The sequence below is a fragment of the Homarus americanus genome, unplaced genomic scaffold (genome assembly GCF_018991925.1).
Source record: "Homarus americanus isolate GMGI-L3 unplaced genomic scaffold, GMGI_Hamer_2.0 scaffold46973, whole genome shotgun sequence".
NCBI lineage: Eukaryota > Metazoa > Arthropoda > Malacostraca > Decapoda > Nephropidae > Homarus > Homarus americanus.
The window spans coordinates 182,736-202,597 of NW_024735516.1; the positions used below are offsets into that span (position 1 = coordinate 182,736).

At 43.7% G+C, this 19,862-nt stretch overlaps 2 protein-coding genes across 2 annotated transcripts; one reads left to right on the forward strand and one right to left on the reverse strand.

Moving 5' to 3' along the window:
* Positions 1-2,073: 2,073 nt before the first annotated feature.
* LOC121871269 (mucin-19-like) lies at positions 2,074-13,203 on the reverse strand. Its single transcript, XM_042373490.1, has 2 exons — positions 13,083-13,203; positions 2,074-2,402 (listed from the first exon to the last, which is right to left on the reverse strand). Exons 1-2 carry the CDS (start codon positions 13,201-13,203, stop codon positions 2,074-2,076), a joined length of 450 nt encoding a protein of 149 aa, XP_042229424.1.
* Positions 13,204-16,519: 3,316 nt separating this feature from the next.
* On the forward strand, positions 16,520-19,369 carry LOC121871270 (uncharacterized PPE family protein PPE16-like). The gene is made up of 3 exons (XM_042373491.1): positions 16,520-16,581; positions 17,112-17,406; positions 19,310-19,369. The coding sequence occupies exons 1-3, from the start codon at positions 16,520-16,522 to the stop codon at positions 19,367-19,369; spliced, it is 417 nt and encodes a 138-aa protein (XP_042229425.1).
* Positions 19,370-19,862: the final 493 nt, after the last annotated feature.

Here is a 19,862-nt window from a genome sequence, read left to right on the forward strand (position 1 = left end):
AACTTATACCATGGCCACATGTCACCGTAACTTAGCTCTCAATGCTGCACAGAGGAGGAACGAGAACGACAAGATAAGGGCATACGGGGAGAGAATTCAAAACGTTCATCAAGGCAGCTTCACTTCTCTAGTGTTCACAACCTCTGGTGGGATGGGACCAAGTGCATGATGCTTCTATGCCATACTCGCAGAGGTGATATACGAAGAGCAACAGCAGCCCAGAAATTTTGTTACAGCCTGGATGAGATGTCGACTGTCCTTCTCTCTCCTTCGGTCGGCTTTGCTGTGCCTCAGGGAAACGAGAGCATCGGCCCCAAAGCCGACAACAGTTAACACAAGTACAGAAGAATGGAGGAAACTGCAGCGGACCTATATTAGTGTTATCAGCAAATTTACTAATGTTGCTGCCTACGCTGATATCTATGTCGCTTATGTATATAATAACAATAATGGTCCAAGTACTGAGCCTGGCGGAACTCCACTAGTGACGTTGCTCCAATGGGATTTAGTGCCGTTAATGCTCACTTGCTGTTTCCTGTCCTATAACCACGCCCTAATCCATTTTAGAATATCACCGTCGATTAGTTCTATCCAAATTGTTTGTGTATTCCTCTCAGTTTTTATTTCCTTATTTATTTCACACTTCAGATTATCCCTGACATAGATTGCTACTCCGCCTCCTTTCCTAATCTGCCTATCGGTATTTGTAATCTGCAATTTGGTATTCGACAGGTAACTCACGTGAGTCTAAGTTTATCCATGTTTCGGTGAATGCTATTATATCGATTTTTTCGGTACATACCAAGGCCCTGATATCATCCATTTTGTTTCTTATACTTCTACTATTCGCGTAGTAGACATTTAAGTTAGTCGTGTTCTGAGTCCTCTCTTTGTCGCGTTTAGGTTTTAACTCCCTGCCTAATTAGTTTTGTCATAATTCCTCGCACTATTTCCCTGTAACCTTTCACTTTGTTTACCCGCTCCCACTGCAGTCTCCTCCACTCCCGTGCTCATATGTTCCCCTAGCAGATATTGACTATGAGGCTACAGTCACTGAATGCCGCATGGATCTGCGGCTCAACTAACTCAATGTAGCTAGGATAGCTACTTATGTATTAGGATATTTAATATTAAGGTAATAAAATGGTGGCGAAGGTATGGCTATTGGTGGAGGCTGGAGGCCATTAAAAAAATAATATAAATAATTAAATAGTAGTAGTAGTAGTAGTAGTTCAGGTATGTTCGTATATAAATGCCAAGAACGTTTTAGTTACAGCAACGAGAGAGAAGAAAAAGTGGCACTCAACAGATCAATGCCGTGGACGTGTCATCACAGACACTCACGTCCGCAACGCAATTTGTTACGTCTGCAACATGATTTGTCACCAACCTGTTGCATGAAGTATTTCCTTTATTACCTGGAAGTATGAAGAATATTGATTTGGAAGAGAAGGCTGAAATATTTTATGACAAGCCGCTAGTTATTTTTAAACTAATGTCACTCCACTAATTTGGATGTACCGTCTTGAAAACCTTTAAAAAATTGTGTAACAAACGAATGAAAAAAACCTTGCAGCACATTTTTAATATATAAGTGAAATTACAAGAGAATTTTGCCTACTCGTTTTGGTGTTTTATGAGTGTCAACACTAGTAAGCGGCACAAACACACAGCTATCATGTCAAAGTTGCTATTTCTTAAACGCCATTTCTAGCAAACTTCAGACCAAACAAGAGAAGTTATCAGATAAAGACAACTTCTAAATTCTGGCATTACAAGGTCCTGTCTTTAATAAAACACTATAATAAATGACCAGTTCTTACCATTATCTTTCGGGGAGGAGGATGACGTTAATGCAGAGGGCCCGTAAAATATATGGGCCGTTTGGGTTTATAACTCGTGTGTTAATAAAGACCAGAAAGATGATGAAGGATATTGGGTGAGTAAGTCTGGACCGGGATGAACCACTGCCTCGTACAGTAGAGTAATGAGCAACTGTCTACAGAAAGGAGTAAAGGACATCTTCCCACTCCTACTGAGGACCTATGAGGACCTCCCACTCCTACTGAGGACCTATGAGGACCTAAGAGGACCTCGTACTCCTACTGAGGACCTATGAGGACCTCCCACTCCTACTGAGGACCTAAGAGGACCTCGTACTCCTACTGAGGACCTATGAGGACCTCGTACTCCTACTGAGGACCTATGAGGACCTCGTACTCCTACTGAGAACCTATGAGGACCTCCCACTCCTACTGAGGACCTATGAGGACCTCGTACTCCTACTGAGGACCTATGAGGACCTCCCACTCCTACTGAGGACCTATGAGGACCTCCCACTCCTACTGAGAACCTATGAGGACCTCCCACTCCTACTGAGGACCTATGAGGACCTCGTACTCCTACTGAGGACCTATGAGGACCTCATACCCTGAGCCATTGCCGAATGTCAGTCACCTGCACCCATAATCAATATCACTTGTACAATACTATATAACGTTATCACCTTCATCACTAAATACTGTACAGCATAAAGGAGCCAACAGGAATCTTGATAAGTGAAACATCAATACTTAAATTATGTAAAAAAAATGGGAAGGTAAAAATTAAGCTAAATTATTGTTGTATAAAAAAGCGTCAGGTATTTTCTATTTTCTTCTTTACTCAATTACGCGTCAATGAATTTCACTGAAAAAAAGGCGAAATTCACTTATATTCGGGCAGGAGAGACGGAGGATTTTTTATTTATTTATTTATTTTTTTAGATAAATGTATTTGTCGCTCAGCGGGTCACTTTTACCCTCTCCTTCTTACTGCATGTTGTCCTGGCACCTGTATGGGAAGTGGTCAGGTGTGTAGATTATAACTGTAAGTAAGGTTGGGTTGGGTTGGGTTGGGTTGGGTTGGGTTAGGTACATTAACATCACCGACGAAGGACGAGCTAAGGGACATTTATACAGTATTAATTAAAGAACGAGACATATGAAGAAAATATTTTTGTTTACATTTTCCAAATTTTTGTTTTGGTTATTTCATCTTTCGTTTAGTGAAGATTTATCCAATGAAAACCGTATCTTCACTACGTCCTCACACAGAAGCAATACCAGGATGTACTGTAGGGTATATTGGCCTTCTGTCACACACTTAGCTGTATAGGCGCAGTAATAACATCATCATCTTATAGTGTAAACAGACCGTGGCAACAGTGTTCTTGGTGATCTATGGAGGACAAGAACAACTCTAACCTTTAAAATAAGTCAAACATCGCTAACTGGAGGAGATGGGGGGGCAGGGAATGGGAGGAGAGGGAGAAGTGGAGAGTGGCACAGGAGGAGGAGGTGAATGGGATGTGAGAGAGTGAGGGGTATGTGGGAAGGGGAGGGGTGAGATGACGTTGGGAAAGGGGAGGGGGGTGGAGGGAAATGGGAAGGGAGAGTGGGAGGGTAGACCAGCATCCGCCAATAGCGTCGGCGGAATATGAAATAGGTCCGTCAAAACACCCCTATATGGGACAGGGTAGGCTGTCTAGTGCCTGTACCAACAGACAATAACTAACCCATGACACAACCGTAAAATACTATTAGCTTAGCTAACCCGTAGCAAGGCGGTCAGCCCGCCCTCTCCTACCTCCTCCTAAATTTCCCCAATTTCCGAACTATATCTTCCTTCCTCCACTCCTACTCTTCTTTCACCCCTTCTTTCTCTACAAAAAAAATGGGTAAATACACCACGAGGCTCTCTCTTTCTCTCTCTGGGTTAGATCAGCTCAACTCTCTACAAATTTCGGTGGACCAACACAGCAACATTACCCCATAAGTTATTGTACCCCAACCTAGAGGCCCCACTCTTACATGTGTTCCACCACCTCACACACTGCCGGTATTCATCTACCAGAACACTGACAATCGCCTCATAACCCGTGAGACCTCACAATGATTTCGCAACGATAATGACGAATTTTCAACATCTTATTCGATTCCACGGGGTAAGGTGACTCATTGGAAACAGGGCTCACCTCTTTTCCTAGGAGTTGCTTGTTCGATCCCCGCAGGGCATTACCAGTTCAGGCAGTATGGAAATATATAATGATCTATAGTTGGGTGAGAGGAGGTAATCGAGTACAGTGTCGACCACGCCGCCACCTTGCGTACCGGAGACTTAGTATACACCTCGATGTATCCTCACCCTTCCTATCGGGCCGTCAAGCACCATAAGACCCCTTTCATTCCTATTCCAACAGGTTCTGAAAAGGTGAAAGAAGTGGACCGGCGTTTTAATCACAATCAAACATTCCTTATAAGGCCTCAGTACACCTCAAAGACAGGTTTAACGACATCACTACAGGGAAAGTTTTGTAATAACATAAAATGGCAAAACGTTTTCTGTGAATCTAGTGTACATCACGCCCGCCGCCCTGTCATCACGCGGCCGCCACCATGTAGTAGTACGTTCATATGACCTGTGTAGTGTTATCGTGGTCACATCTCTTAATTAAAGAGACACAACCTGTATATATATATATAAATCACTTTGGGTAATAACAGTAATGCAAATATTATTATACTTGTTATCTGTGTAACATATTACATGTAACAATTACACGTGTGGTTAAATTGTTGTTATTGTTATTAATGAAAGCAATTCTGATGGGTAGGAATATGTTCAGCTGTGGAAGAATAACAACATATTACAGTAGTGTGGTACATCACCCTCGTATGTGTTGAGCTGCAGTTCAGAAACTTAATAATATTATTTCCAGAACTTATTTTCTCAAGGTTAGGTTAGGTTAGGTTAGGTTAGGTTAGGTTTGGTTAGGTTTGGTTATGTTAGGTTTCAGGATCAGGTACACAAGTGTTTAATAAACCAGAGAAAACGTGAGTTCCCAAGGGGCAGCGCGGGCATAGCACATTGAATACTAAACCATCTCTACACGAGGAGGTAGCGTGGCCGGAACTGTACTTGACAGTCTTCACTTGCCCAACTGTAAAGGCTGCTACCCATTCACGGCTGGGTTAAGTGGGCATAACCTGGGTGCGAACCAGTGACCCTAAGACAGGAAGCGAGTACTGTGTCAACTGGGCCGCGGCGCCTTGTCATAGAACTTTACATGCAATTTTTCCTTTCCTCTATCACAACAGTCACTCGAGGCAGAAAGGGACAGTTCATGATGCCAGTTTAACAAGCTGTGTGTGTCGGCTGCCCGCTTTACCCCGCCACTAACAGCAAGAGAAACACTTCAAACTGCATAAAACTAAAGCTTAAAAAGGAACGCAAACCTTCATAGAAACTATTCAAGTGTCAGGAAACTGTTTAAGCTTTAATGAAAGTGTTCCAGCTTCACAGATATTGCTCAGAATATGAGAGCTGATACCAAGAAACTGAAAATATTGTAGTAGGAGCATTAAGGCTCGGCTTCACTACAAGTAACTTAGATCAGTCAGGCTCTACAACGCAAAATAGAGGAAGATTTTAATAAAGCAAATTTCATAGCAGCGGACCACCAGCATACCACCATTATATCACCAGCTTACACGAGTTTACACCAACTTTGTTTACCACAGCTGTTAACTTTTATAATAATTCAATGAAACAGAAAACTCCACTTTTAAGGGAATAGAGTAAAATTTTATTATTTTATTTTTTTGTTTTTTGTTTACAATATATGAACATTGCTCATATGTAAACACACCAATACTACAAACGTTGAGGTAAATGTACCAATAAAACGATCGGTAAACAATTCTTACGAGATACAAAATCGATGAACAATACGATGAAGCAAGCACCACGGTGAAGCACTACAATGAAGCACTACGAGGGATAGAGACGGTCAACTTTAAGAAATAGTTGAAGCTCGAATGAATCTGAAAAATAATATCTGTTGTTTGTGTTCAGTTTCATGATATTCTCAATGTAATGGTTCAGTAGACAATTATTTATATTTTAAGTTGAAAAAGAACATGGAAATAATAAAGAAAATTAAAAGACTACCACGCATACATACATACATACATACATACATACATACATACATACATACATACATACATACATACATACATACATACATACATGCATACATACATGCATACAAACAGGTAGTCACTCGTAAAATATCTATATATTTTTACACTGGTCTAGCATGTATAATTAGACACTACAGGTACACAGAGAGCGGTAGCCATTATAAGCAAAATTTTCTCATCGGGTTCCTTCAATACAATCTCTCAACCACTTATTTACCTGGAAAGAATCTGTAATGTACACCAGGGCGACAGTCTTCCTGGTAAGTGTGTGTGTGTGTGTGTGTGTGTGTGTGTGTGTAAAACGCCAGTTCCCAGAAGTGGTCAATATATGCTCCCAGGTGGACACATACGGTGCTCACTCTCAGGACAGCACACACAGTTCTGGGTCACCTATACTGTATACTGTATATCCTTTAACTAATATTGTCTCTGCTGTTTCAATAGATAACCTGGAGATTAGGCAAAATGAGGTGCCTAATCTTCATGTGATCTGTGTCAGTATTTACAAAGTTTATTTTCATTCATGTAGCCCACTAGCTTGTTGTTTGGTGACCAGTGTTTGTGTCGTAAGTTATGGATCACGAACATTATTTATCTGATAAAAGGCCACTGAAATCTCATCAGAGGGGGACGCGAGTGCTTCACTTTGACCTGTCCTCGAGCCTGTGATCCCTTCATACACAAAATGCCTCTGGCTAAACGTATATGATCATAGGTATCTTCTAACTTGTATATGTTGTTTATATTCAAACTTAGCGAAAAGCTCATCATTAGGAGTGAATTTTGAGTTACTAACAATGTATCGTAAATTGTCAGGACAACACCGACCATTTGGATATAATTCTTTAAAAAACAAACAAATTTACTTAATTGCTCAGAGCACGCATGCACAAACCACAACACAACACAACACAACACAACACACACACACACACACACACACACACAGAGAACAGCCAGGGCAGCAGAGAACATGAATATTATACAAGTTTCACCTCACACCTCCATCAACACACCACCACCCATCACTCCTCCCCCGGACTCAAAGCTTTCATATGTTTGCCAGTCATCTAAAAACTCTCTATGTAATCTTCTCAATTTCGTCAGTAAGGTGGTGGAGTGAGGCCAGGGCTGAGGAGGTAAGAGGGTCAAGTATACTCCAGCACCAGCGGGAATTACTCCAGCACCAGCGGGAATTACTCCAGCACCGGCGGGAATTACTCCAGAACCAGCGGGAATTACTCCAGCACCGGCGGGAATTACTCCAGCACCGGCGGGAATTACTCCAGCACCGGCGGGAATTACTCCAGCACCGGCGGGAATTACTCCAGCACCGGCGGGAATCTTGTTTTCAGGTGGTAGACTGTATGAGGCCCGGGAGCCGAGTGGTGCTTCATGGGGGTAAAGAATGTCATCAGATACGCTCCAACACACCGAGGTCTTAGAGCTGCCTTTTTTCCCTTGTGGTTTTTAGTGATTATTAACTCGATCTGATTGAATTTTGTCTCGACCTGATTGAACTTCAGCTCAAATTGATTGAATAATGTCTCGAACTGACTGAATCTTATTTAGACCTAAAGGAACCTTAGCGAGACCTGACTGAACCTTACCTCGATCTGACTGAACCTTGTTTCGACCTGACTGAATCTTATCTCGACCTGACTGAACGAATATAAACCCTCCAAACCTTAGCTCGACCTGACTGAACATTATCTCGACCTGACTGAACCTTATCTCGACCTGACTGAATGAATATAAACCCTCCAAAACTTCATTGTTGCATGATGTAAGTTCTCGTTTTTCCACAATGTTTTTTTTGGGGGGAGGGTGGTAGGGGCGGTGGGGTGAGAGGGGGTAGGGGCGGGTGGGGTGAGGGGGGGATAATCTTATTTGGTCGATCATACGAGAATTTAATAGAGTTTAACAGCGGCTTCCTGGTGTGTTTTGTTTTCACTAATATTCAGGTATTATTGGCTTACTGAGTTCACGACCCCAGGCTGTCCACCTTTGGAGAGAGAGAGAGAGAGAGAGAGAGAGAGAGAGAGAGAGAGAGAGAGAGAGAGAGAGAGAGAGAATTAATAAAAAATGATAGAGAAATAAAGAGAAACGAGAGAGAGACAGGCAGATAGAGTAAGAGGGTTAAAAATAAGAGAATTAAGAGAGAGAGAGAGAGAGAGAGAGAGATACACTAGTTATCAAACATGAAGAAATACGAACGTTTTGATTGAAGTTAAAAACCGGAACTCCCATGATAGTAACAAACCGTGGATATGTGCGTGTGCGTGTGTGTGTGTGCGTGTGTGTGTGTGTGTGTGTGTGTGTTTGTGTGTTTCTCACCAATAGTGACACTAGGACGGAAATTAAGAATGAAACACAACTGAAACTGAAACTATAAGTCGTTGAACCTGACGCTAAGAGTGAAGCCACGACTAAAATTAGAGCAGATTCTATTACTGAAGCTAAACCAGAACTGAAATATTTACTAAAGCTAGAAAGAGAACGAAGGTAGAAAACCAAATTGAAACCGAAACTCAATTGAGAACTGAAACTAGATCTACAAATCAAGTTTCCTTTATCTAATAACGCTACAGACGTCGACCTGATGCAATAGAATTTCATACCTGCTGTCCATATTTAATATATACCTTACGTAGCGACTTTTAACTCTCTCTCTGAGGTAAAAGTTCTTGATAACTGAATCACCTTAGAAATAATATGATTTTTGGTGCTCGTATATATTACACCTGTACATAATAAAATACACTTGTACAAATATATTACACCTGTACATAATATATTACACCTGTACATAATATATTTCACCTGTACAAATATATTACACCTGTACAAATATATTACACCTGTACAAATATATTACACATGTACATAGATTACACCTGTACATATATATTACACCTGTACACATATATTTACACCTGTACACATATATTACATCTGTACACATATATTACACCTGTACACATATATTGCACCTGTACTTATATATTACACCTGTACACATACATTACACCTGTACACATACATTACACCTGTACACATTCATAGCACGTGTAAATATTCTGGTGCACATCTGTGTTTTTTACATGTACAATACTGGAAAAATTAACTGACCCTGAGAGAATGACCTCACTATGGATAGTCTAGTTGATGTCGTAACTGTAGTGGTCGCGGTTGGGATGATAGTCGTAACTGAGGTGGTCGAGTGTCGCAGTCTCGTTCGCATTTGGTTCAGGGGCGTAACTACGATAGCCATAGTAATGTAGATTGTAGCTATGATGGGTCTTAACCATAGTGATTGCGTGTCGTAACCTGAGTGACTGTGAGCCGTAACCAAGGACTTATTAAGATGTAGGTAGTGTGGTCGTAGGTCGTAGCTAGTGTGGTCATAGGTCGTAACTAGTGTGGTCGTAGGTCGAAGCTAGTGTGGTTGTGAATCGTAGCTAGTGTGGTCGTAGGTCATAGTCTTAAGGGGTCGTAGTTTTAGAGGTAGTCTCCTTGCATCAGATGTCGCCTGTCAGCCACCATTATCCACGACCACCCTCACCACCACCTCCTGTCAAAACACATTCTGTCTCAGAGCGTGAGAGACATTTAGTGGCGACAGGGAGTGAGAGGAGGCTAGTGGCGGAGCATTAGGTAGGGGTAGTGGCGGAGCATTAGGTAGGGGTAGTGGCAGTGTATTAGCTGGGTGGTAGTGGCAGAGTATTAGCTAGGTGGTAGTGGCAGAGTATTAGGTGGTGGTAGTGGCAGAGTATTAGCTGGGTGGTAGTGGTAGAGTATTAGCTAAGTGGTAGTGGCAGAGTATTAGGTGGGTGGTAGTGGCAGAGTATTAGCTGGGTGGTAGTGGCAGAGTATTAGGTGGTGGTAGTGGCAGAGTATTAGCTGGGTGGTTGTGGTAGAGTATTAGCTGGGTGGTTGTGGTAGAGTATTAGCTAAGTGGTAGTGGCAGAGTGTTAGCTGGGTGGTAGTGGCAGAGTATTAGCTAGGTGGTAGCAGGTATTGGGTGGAGTGGTAGTGGCAGGTATTGGGTGGGTGGTAGTGGCAGAGTGATAGCTAGGTGGTAATGGCAGGTATTAGCTGGGTGGTGAGTGCCAGAGTATTAGCTGGGTGGTAGTGGCAGAGTATTAGTTAGATTGGTAATGGCAGAGTATTAGCTGGGTGGTTGTGGTGAAGTATTAGCTAAGTGGTAGTGGCAGAGTATTAGCTGGGTGGTTGTGGTAAATTATTAGCTAAGTGAGTAGTGGCAGAGTGGCTGGTGGTAGTGCCAGGTATTAGCTGGGTGGTAGTGGCAGAGTATTAGCTGGGTGGTAGTGGCAGAGTATTAGCTGGGTGGTAGTGGCAGAGTATTAGCTGGGTGGTAGTGGCAGAGTATTAGCTGGGTGGTAGTGGCAGAGTATTAGCTGGGTGGTAGTGGCAGTGTATTAGCTGGGTGGTAGAGGCGACCCTTCACTGTTGGTTAAGGCTGCGTGGTCGTTAGTCGTACCACCACCTCCTGCCCACGACCCCTGCTGACCACATAGTACTTAACCCTTTGACGACGATGAATTAACCCTTCCATGACTGTGATTTAACCCTTTGAACAATATGATAACCCTTTGAAGACGATGATTTAACCCTTTGAAGACGATGATTTAACCCTTTGAAGACGATGATTTAACCCTTTGAAGACGATGATTTAACCCTTTGAAGACCATGATTTAACCCTTTAGGACTCCAAGGGTTAATGCCTCGAGTGGTTATTATTCGTCGTACCCCCACCACCTCGCCACGACCCCTGCTGACCACACAGTACTTAATGCCTCGAGTGGTCGTTAGTCGTACCACCACCTCCTCACCACGACCCCTGCTGACCACACAGTACTTAATGCCTCAAGTGGTCGTTAGTCGTACCACCACCTCCTCACCACGACACCTGCTGACCACACAGTACTTAATGCCTCAAGTGGTCGTTAGTCGTACCGCCATCACCTCACCACGATCCCTGCTGACCACACAGTCGTTAGTCGTTCCAGCCCCATGATCAAGGTGACTCTTAGCTGCTCGCAAATTTGCCAGCGCCTCAATCAGTTCTAATTAGGCAAAATATTATGATAAACTGGACCACTAAGGCTCAAGTGGCCGCCATAAGTTCAACAAGTTTAGAGGTCAGGATTTAGTGGGTGCTATGAGGGAGAGTATTAGGTGGGTGATGGTGGTGGTGGGGGTGGTGGTGGGGGTGGGTGGTGGTGGGGGTGGGTGGTGGTGGGGGTGGGTGGTGGTGGAGGTGGGTGGTGGTGGAGGTGGGTGATGGTGGTGGGTGGGGGAGGTGGTGGTGGGTGGAGGTGGTGGGTGGTGGGTAGGGTAGGGGTGGGTGGTGGTGGTGGTGTGGTGGTGGTGGGGGTGGGTGGTGGGTAGGGGTGGGTGGTGGTGGGGGTGGGTGGTGGTGGTGGTGGAGGTGGGTGGTGGTGGTGGAGGTGGGTGGTGGTGGGTGATGGTGGTAGTGGAGGTGGGTGGTGGTGGTGATGGTAGTGTATTAGGTGGGTGGAGGTGGTGGTGGTGGTGGTGGTGGTGGTGGTACCCATTTAAAGCAAGGTAGACTGGGAATGCCTTTCACACACCCACAACTACCTTTCACATACCATCAACTACCCTTCACATACCATCGATTGCCCCTTACATTACCCTTGATTACCCCTCACATACCCTTAACTACCCTCTACATACCCTTAACTACCCTTCACATACCATCAACTACCCTTCACATACCATTAACTACCCTTAACTACCCTTTACACACGCTTAACTACCCTTCACATACCCTTAACTACCCTTCACATACCCTTAACTACCCTTCACATACCATTACCTACCCTTCACATACCCTTAACTACCCTTCACATACCATTAACTACCCTTAACTACCCTTCACATACCCTTAACTACCCTTCACATACCCTTAACTACCCTTCACATACCATTAACTACCCTCAACTACCCTTCACATACCCTTAACTACCCTTCACATACCCTTAACTACCCTTCACATACCATTAACTACCCTTAACTACCCTTCACATACCCTTCACATACCCTTAACTACCCTTCACATACCCTTAACTACCCTTAACTATCCTTCACATACCCTTTACATACCCTTAACTACCCTTCACATAACCTTAACTACCCTTCACATACCCTTAACTACCCCTTACATACCCTTAACTACCCCTTACATACCCTTAACTACCCTTCAAATACCCTTAACTACCCTTCAAATACCCTTAACTACCCTTCACATACCCTTAACTATGAACCCAAATTCCTTCTTCAATTAACGGAAAAAACCGGTTATTTCATATTCGGTTCAACTTCTGGGTCAATTCCGAGAGATTTTCGGTTAAGGAATTCCGGATAACTGGGGAACTACAATATTTTCTTACCATGAAACCGAATTTCAATCTGAATATACTGTACACTTTATAATGGAATTTGAAGCGTGAAAAAAAAATTCTTGCTTTGATGATTTAAGATTTAATTGTAACTAATTAATCAATACTTCTAAATGGACCAAGTGATGATTAAACACTAGGGGGGATTGGGTTGGGTTAGGTTAGGTTAGGCGGCCACATTGATGCCAAGATTACTGAGAATTTGAGTCTCAGGTAGATTAAGGCTCATACATCACTCACACAAAGCCTCCATCTGTGTTGTATCTCACCTGTGTCACCATAAAGGCTCACTATATGACTCACAAAGCCTCCACCCGTGTTGTACCTCACCTGTGTCACCATAAAGGCTCACTATATGACTCACAAAGCCTCCATCTGTGTTATCTCACCTGTGTCACCATAAAGGCTCACTATAATGACTCACAAAGCCTCCATCTGTGTATCTCACCTGTGTCTCATAAAGGCTCACTATATGACTCACAAAGCCTCCACCGTGTTGTATCTCAGATAAAGCTCACTATATGAGCCTCCATCTGTGTTGATCTCACCTGTGTGCCATAAAGGCTCACTATATGACTCACAAAGCTCCATCTGTGTTGTATCTCACCTGTGTCACCATAAGGCTCACTATATGACTCACAAAGCTCCACCGTGTTGTATCTCACTGTGTCACCATAAAGGCTCACATATGAGCCTCCATCTGTGTTGTATCTCACCTGTGTCACCATAAAGGCTCACTATATGACTCACAAAGCCTCCACCCGTGTTGTACCTCACCTGTGTCACCATAAAGGCTCACTATATGACTCACAAAGCCTCCATCTGCGTCACACTTCAGTATTTACTCTCACGATATTCATATTCGTCGTGTGTCTCGTTGACGATCAAAATTTCTCTTTGTTTTGTGCTCCGGAAACTATTAGAACTATGCAGAGCTGGCAGCTGGTGTTTTATATAAAGTGTTTTATGGTGACGGATGATAGTATCGCTGAGTGGGGTGGGCTAGATTTTGACTGAGTGTTGGCCGTCGTATTTATGTTATAGTGTGGGTGATTCTGAGGGCTGTTAGCGTCCTGGTGACAGTCACGCGTTAGTCCTCACCTCCCTCTAACACTCCTCTCCTCACCTCACCGTGACTGACCCTCCGCCATAGCTGTCAGATTTAACTATACTCACCTTCAACACATCTCCCTCTATCACCTCTAACACATCTCCCTCTATCACCTCAACACATCTCCCTCTATCACCTCTAGCACATCTCCCTCTATCACCTCAACACATCTCCCTCTATCACCTCAACACATCTCCCTCTCTCACCTCAACACATCTCCCTCTATCACCTCAACACATCTCCCTCACCCTCACATCTCCTCTCTCACCCTCTAACACATCTCCCATCACCCCAACACACCCCCTCACTAACACATCCATCACCCCCACTGCATCTAACATCTCCCTCTATCACCTCTAACACATCTCCTCTCTCACCTCTAACACATTCCTCCTCACGTCTAAACACTTCCCTCTCCTCCATCCCTCATTCTATACATCTCCTTCCTCGTCAGCACATCTCTCTCAAAGTCTCATCTCTCTCACGTCTACACATCTCCCTCCCTCCGTCTACATCTCCGTCCCACTCAAGCCCACACATCTCTCCTCTCGTCTACACATCTCTCTCACCTCCCTCTCCGTCAACACATCCTCTGTCCCTTACGCCAGCACATCTCCCTCTCACCCTCTCCCTCACGTCTAAACATCTCCTCCCTTACGTCAGCACATCTCCTCCCTCACGTCTACACATCTCCCTCCCTAACGTCTACACATCTCCCTCCCTCACGTCAGCACATCTCCCTCCCTCACGTCGCACATCTCCTCCTCACGTCGCACATCTCCCTCCCTCACGTCAGCACATCTCCCTCCTCACGTCAGCACATCTCCCTCCCTCACGTCAGCACATCTCCCTCCCTCACGTCAGCACATCACTGGTCGTTACTGTAAATCAACCCTCATCTGTGGACGGCACGGGTCTCTAGTGAAGCACCTGCCAATTTGGATGTTGATGAGCAAACACCGGCCGGGCAGGAGGGTGAACTGCGGCCAAAACACGACAGCACCGTCCGTTGGTCATCACGCTCCCACATCATCTTCATGGGAGACGATTTCACACTTCCTGGGCAATGTGTTATGCTCTGGTGTCTCTATGAAAATCAATTCCCCGGTAACCAGCCGGACTATGGGCGATTCCAGTAGGCCAAGTTGACAGGATACAGGTCGTGGTGGGGAGGAGTGGTCGTTTAGTTACGACCCTGACTATTCCCCAAGTGTATAATTCGTCCTTCAAGTACCTCCTCCACAGTCACTTGATGGCCCTTGATGACACATCAAATTTCATGGCCACTGTTCTCTGACTGCCAACCATCTTCCACCACCTACGACCCTAACAACTTCAGCTTGGTCTAGACATCGCCTGACACCACCAACCAACACCAGGCAACATCGTACAGAATCCATACGTAAACACGACGACCTCACACTGGGGTAATTACTTCTACCACACCCTATATGAACGTCGAGTCACCGGGATTCACAACGTTGTATTGCCTCACATAATTTCCATTCATGCAATACAAAACAGGAGTTCTTTAAGTTTTTCATCAATATTCCTCTAACAAAAACTGGAACTATTCCTCATGTAGACAGAGACACATACTTAAAGTAATACTGAGACACATAAATATGCATCTGTTTCTCCATTATTTAAAACAAACTTAATTAATAATCGTCTCCCTTCATTATGGTGTTTGAAAACTGTGAACAAAAGTCAACAACCCTGAGGAACACAACCAAATAGAGTCTTTACCACAGCGGGAACCCAAACATCTGATGGTATTATTTGGGTCTTGTTAAACAATGAGCATTTGTCTATAAGCTGTTGAGGCGCAAGTCAGGTATTGAGAAGAAAACAAAAGCTAAAAATAACATGACGTTTTGACTCACTTGTGACGTGGTACTGACACATACAGCTGCACCAACATGACGTGGTACTGACACATACAGCTGCACCAACATGACGTGGTACTGACACATACAGCTGCACCAACATGACGTGGTACTGACACAATACAGCTGCACCAACATGACGTGGTACTGACACAATACAGCTGCACCAACATGACGTGGTACTGACACAATACAGCTGCACCAACATGACGTGGTACTGACACAATACAGCTGCACCAACATGACGTGGTACTGACACATACAACTGCACCAACATGACGTGGTACTGACACATACAACTGCACCAACATGACGTGGTACTGACACACACAGCTGCTCCAACATGACGTGGTACTGACATACAGCTGCACCAACATGACGTGGTACTAACACACAGTTGCAACAACATGACGTGGTACTGACACACAGCTGCAACAACATGACGTGGTACTAACACACAGTTGCAACAACATGACGTGGTACTGACACACAGCTGCAACAACATGACGTGGTACTAACACACAGTTGCAACAACATGACGTGGCACTGACATACAGCTGCACCAACATGACGTGGTACTAACACACAGTTGCAGCAACATGACGTGGTACTGACACACAGCTGCAACAACACTTGACGTGGTATTACTGACACACAGCTGCAACAACATGACGTGGTACTGACACACGAGTTGCAACAACATGACGTGGTACTGACACACAGTTGCACCAACATGATTTAATATTGACACACAGCTGCAACAACATGACGTGGTACTGATACACAGCTGCAACAACATGACGTGGTACCGACACAGTTGCACCAACATGACGTGGTACTGACACAGTTGCGCAACATGACGTGTACCGACACACAGTTGCACCAACATGACGTGGTACTGACACAAGGCTGCAACATGACGTGGTACTGACACACAGTTGCAACAACATGACGTGGTACTGACACACAGTTGCAACAGCATGACGTGGTACTGACACACAGTTGCACCAACATGATTTAATATTGACACACAGCTGCACCAGCATGACGTGGTACGACACACAGCTGCAACAACGGCATGCAACACACAGCTGCAACAACATGACGTGAGTACTGACACACAGTTGCACCAACATGATTTAATATTATTTTAGCTGCATCAGCGTGACGTGGTACTGACACACACACACACACACACACAGTTGCACCAACATGAGGTACTACTAACACACAGCTGCACCAACACGATGTAATACTGACACATACAGCTGCACCAACATGACGTGGTACTGACACATACAGCTGCACCAACACGATGTAATATTGACACATACAGCTGCACCAACATGACGTGGTACTGACACACAGCTGGACCAACATGCGGTACTATTAACACACAGCTGCACCTACATGATGTAATATTGACACATACAGCTGCATCAACATGATGTAATATTGACACATACAGCTGCACCAACATGATGTAATATTGACACATACAGCTGCACCAACATGAAAATCGAACTTGGCACACATTGTATACAGATATTACATATAACATAACCTAACCTAACCTATCCTAACGAAATATAACTTGATTCCGTTATATCAATGTGACTGACGGAAAATATTACAGAAGTAAATTAAAGGAATATAACTGTGGCGAGGCTAACTGTAGCGAGGCTAACTGTGGCGAGGTTAACTGTGGCGAGGTTAACCGTGGCAAGGTTAACTGTGGCGAGGTTAACTGTAGCGAGGTTAACTGTGGCGAGGCTAACTGTGGCAAGGCTAACTGTGGCGAGGTTAACCGTGGCAAGGTTAACTGTGGCGAGGTTAACTGTAGCGAGGTTAACTGTGGCGAGGCTAACTGTGGCAAGGCTAACTGTGGCAGCCAGATTATGGAATCTTACCAAGACCTCGGGGAGACGTGTGTACATAACAAATTTGACTGTGGGTTCGTCCAAGCAATATGCACAAGACAGGAAGACCAACACAGACACACAACAGACCAACGTGATAACATGATACCCAGATATTATTGCATGACGGGGTATAAAAATAGATATATAAAAATTCATGAACTGGGTTATTTGAAACTAAAAAAAAATATAAACAGAACAAGAAATATGAAACAACATTGGTAAAGACTACCATTATGTTGTCTGACCTCGAATACTTCTTGGGGATTAAGATGCGTCGTTTTCTATAGTTTGATAAAATGGGTCATTGTTGTTTGTTTTATAATCTGTCGTTTTGCTGTCTACTTACATTGTTCTCTCCTTCTCTCTTGTCTTCTATTGTTCTCTCTACTTTCTCTCCTTCTCTCCTGTCTTCTATTGTTCTCTCCTTCTCTCCTGTCTTCTATTGTTCTCTCTACTTTCTCCCCTTCTCTCCTGTCTTCTATTGTTCTCTCTTCTTTCTCTCCTTCTCTCCTGTCTTCTACTGTCATCTCTACTTTCTCTCCTTCTCTCCTGTCTTCTATTGTTCTCTCTACTTTCTCTCCTTCTCTCTTGTCTTCTACTGTTCTCTCTACTTTCTCCCCTTCTTCCTGTCTTCTATTGTCTCTCTACTTTCTCCTTCTCTTCCCTGTCTTCTATTGTTCTCTCTCTTTCTTTCTTCTCCTTCTCCTGTCTTCTATTGTTCTCTTTCTTTCTTCTCTCCTTCTCTCTTTGTCTTCTATTGTCATCTCTACTTTCTCTCCTTCTCTCTTGTCTTCTACTGTTATCTCTACTTTCTCTCCTCATCTATTAGGTTCATGTTCTTGAGGAATCATCTATTAGGTTCATGTTCTTGAGGAATCATCTATTAGGTTCATGTTCTTCTTGAGGAATCATCTATTAGGTTCATGTTCTTGAGGAATCATCTATTAGGTTCATGTTCTTCTTGAGGAATCATCTATTAGGTTCATGTTCTTCTTGAGGAATCATCTATTCGGTTCATGTTCTTCTTGAGGAATCATCTATTAGGTTCATGTTCTTCTTGATCCTCAAAGCTGGGAGGGGAAACATATACAAATATTATAACCAATACGGTACATCAGTTGGCTACATTGTTTTATTGAAGCTTGTGTTGAGGCCAAGGCGCGGAGATTAGACAAGAGTGGAGACGAATTGTGTCACTGCAGTTTATGTCAGAGCTATGATAGGATTACAGCAGTTATATGAATGACAATATATATCCTAAAAAATAAGATATATATTATGTTTAATTTAGTTATAGACATTTAATCCACACGATACTGATAACTAAGGTGAAGTCAAGTGGTTACAGCGCTCGTCTCCTGTTTTAGGGGTCGATGGTTTGCGCCACAGCAGCCTCCATTCCAACCAGCTGTGAATAGGTTCCTAACTTCACAGTCGGGAAGGTGAAACCCTCATGTATAATGCTGGAGACACTGTTTCCCCCTTATACCAGAAAACAAGCTGCATCCTCACTACTACTAGGGGACCCACTTTCACTTTGCATTTCTGGGGCTCAAAGGCTCAAGAAGTGTAATACCTTATTGTAGTAGAGGAGAGTCTTTGAGTCTTTCCTCCTCCAACAGTACAATGTGTGGATTTGTGTGGAGACTGTGGTCGCTACTCGCCCCATGGGACACTCCATACATGACACATAGAGATACAGCACACACACACACACCCGGGGGCCAGTTATTACATATATACTGTACAACGTTGTGAACTGTTAATGTTGTGTTTACTGGGAGGTTATGATCGTTGCTGCTCTGGCTGGCTGGTATACTGTATATATATTCATATTTTTGTTAAGAGGAAATGTGGTGGAGATGATCGTGTTGATACCAGGAAGAAGTTTGACATATTCTGTATATTCCAGGATCCTACCGCAGATGAGGCTATTGTGGTAGTGATGGGTGACGTCAGCAGATGGTACTAAGTTGGGAAATGGATGGAAAAAGAAATTCAACTTTGAGAGTGACAGACTGATAGAAAGGAATGATTTTTTTTTGTAAATTATATTTTTTTTTTACCAAGGTGTACTCATGTGTCTACGGCCTCTACACCCCATAGTTCATTACCAACGTTTTCTATTCCTCTAATTAATCTTCTGATGAGAAAAGGCTAAGGAGCAGCCATTCTCATTAACCTCATCTCTTGCCCCTGAAAACCTATGGAAAGACAAAACAAACGATTCTCGGGCGTTCCTGTTGGATCATCGTCACCAAAAGATCCAACCGCATTGTCTCCCGTGCTTGCGGGCAGGGTGTCACCGAGAGCTGGCAAGTACTGTCCGAGCAAAACAAATCCTTGGACATTTAACACGAAAGAAAGTTTAAAACAAACTCAAAATAAAGATTGGAACATGGACTGTGAGGACATTATATGGGGCTGGTAAATATGTAAATGCTTGTAGGGAAATGTACAGATTA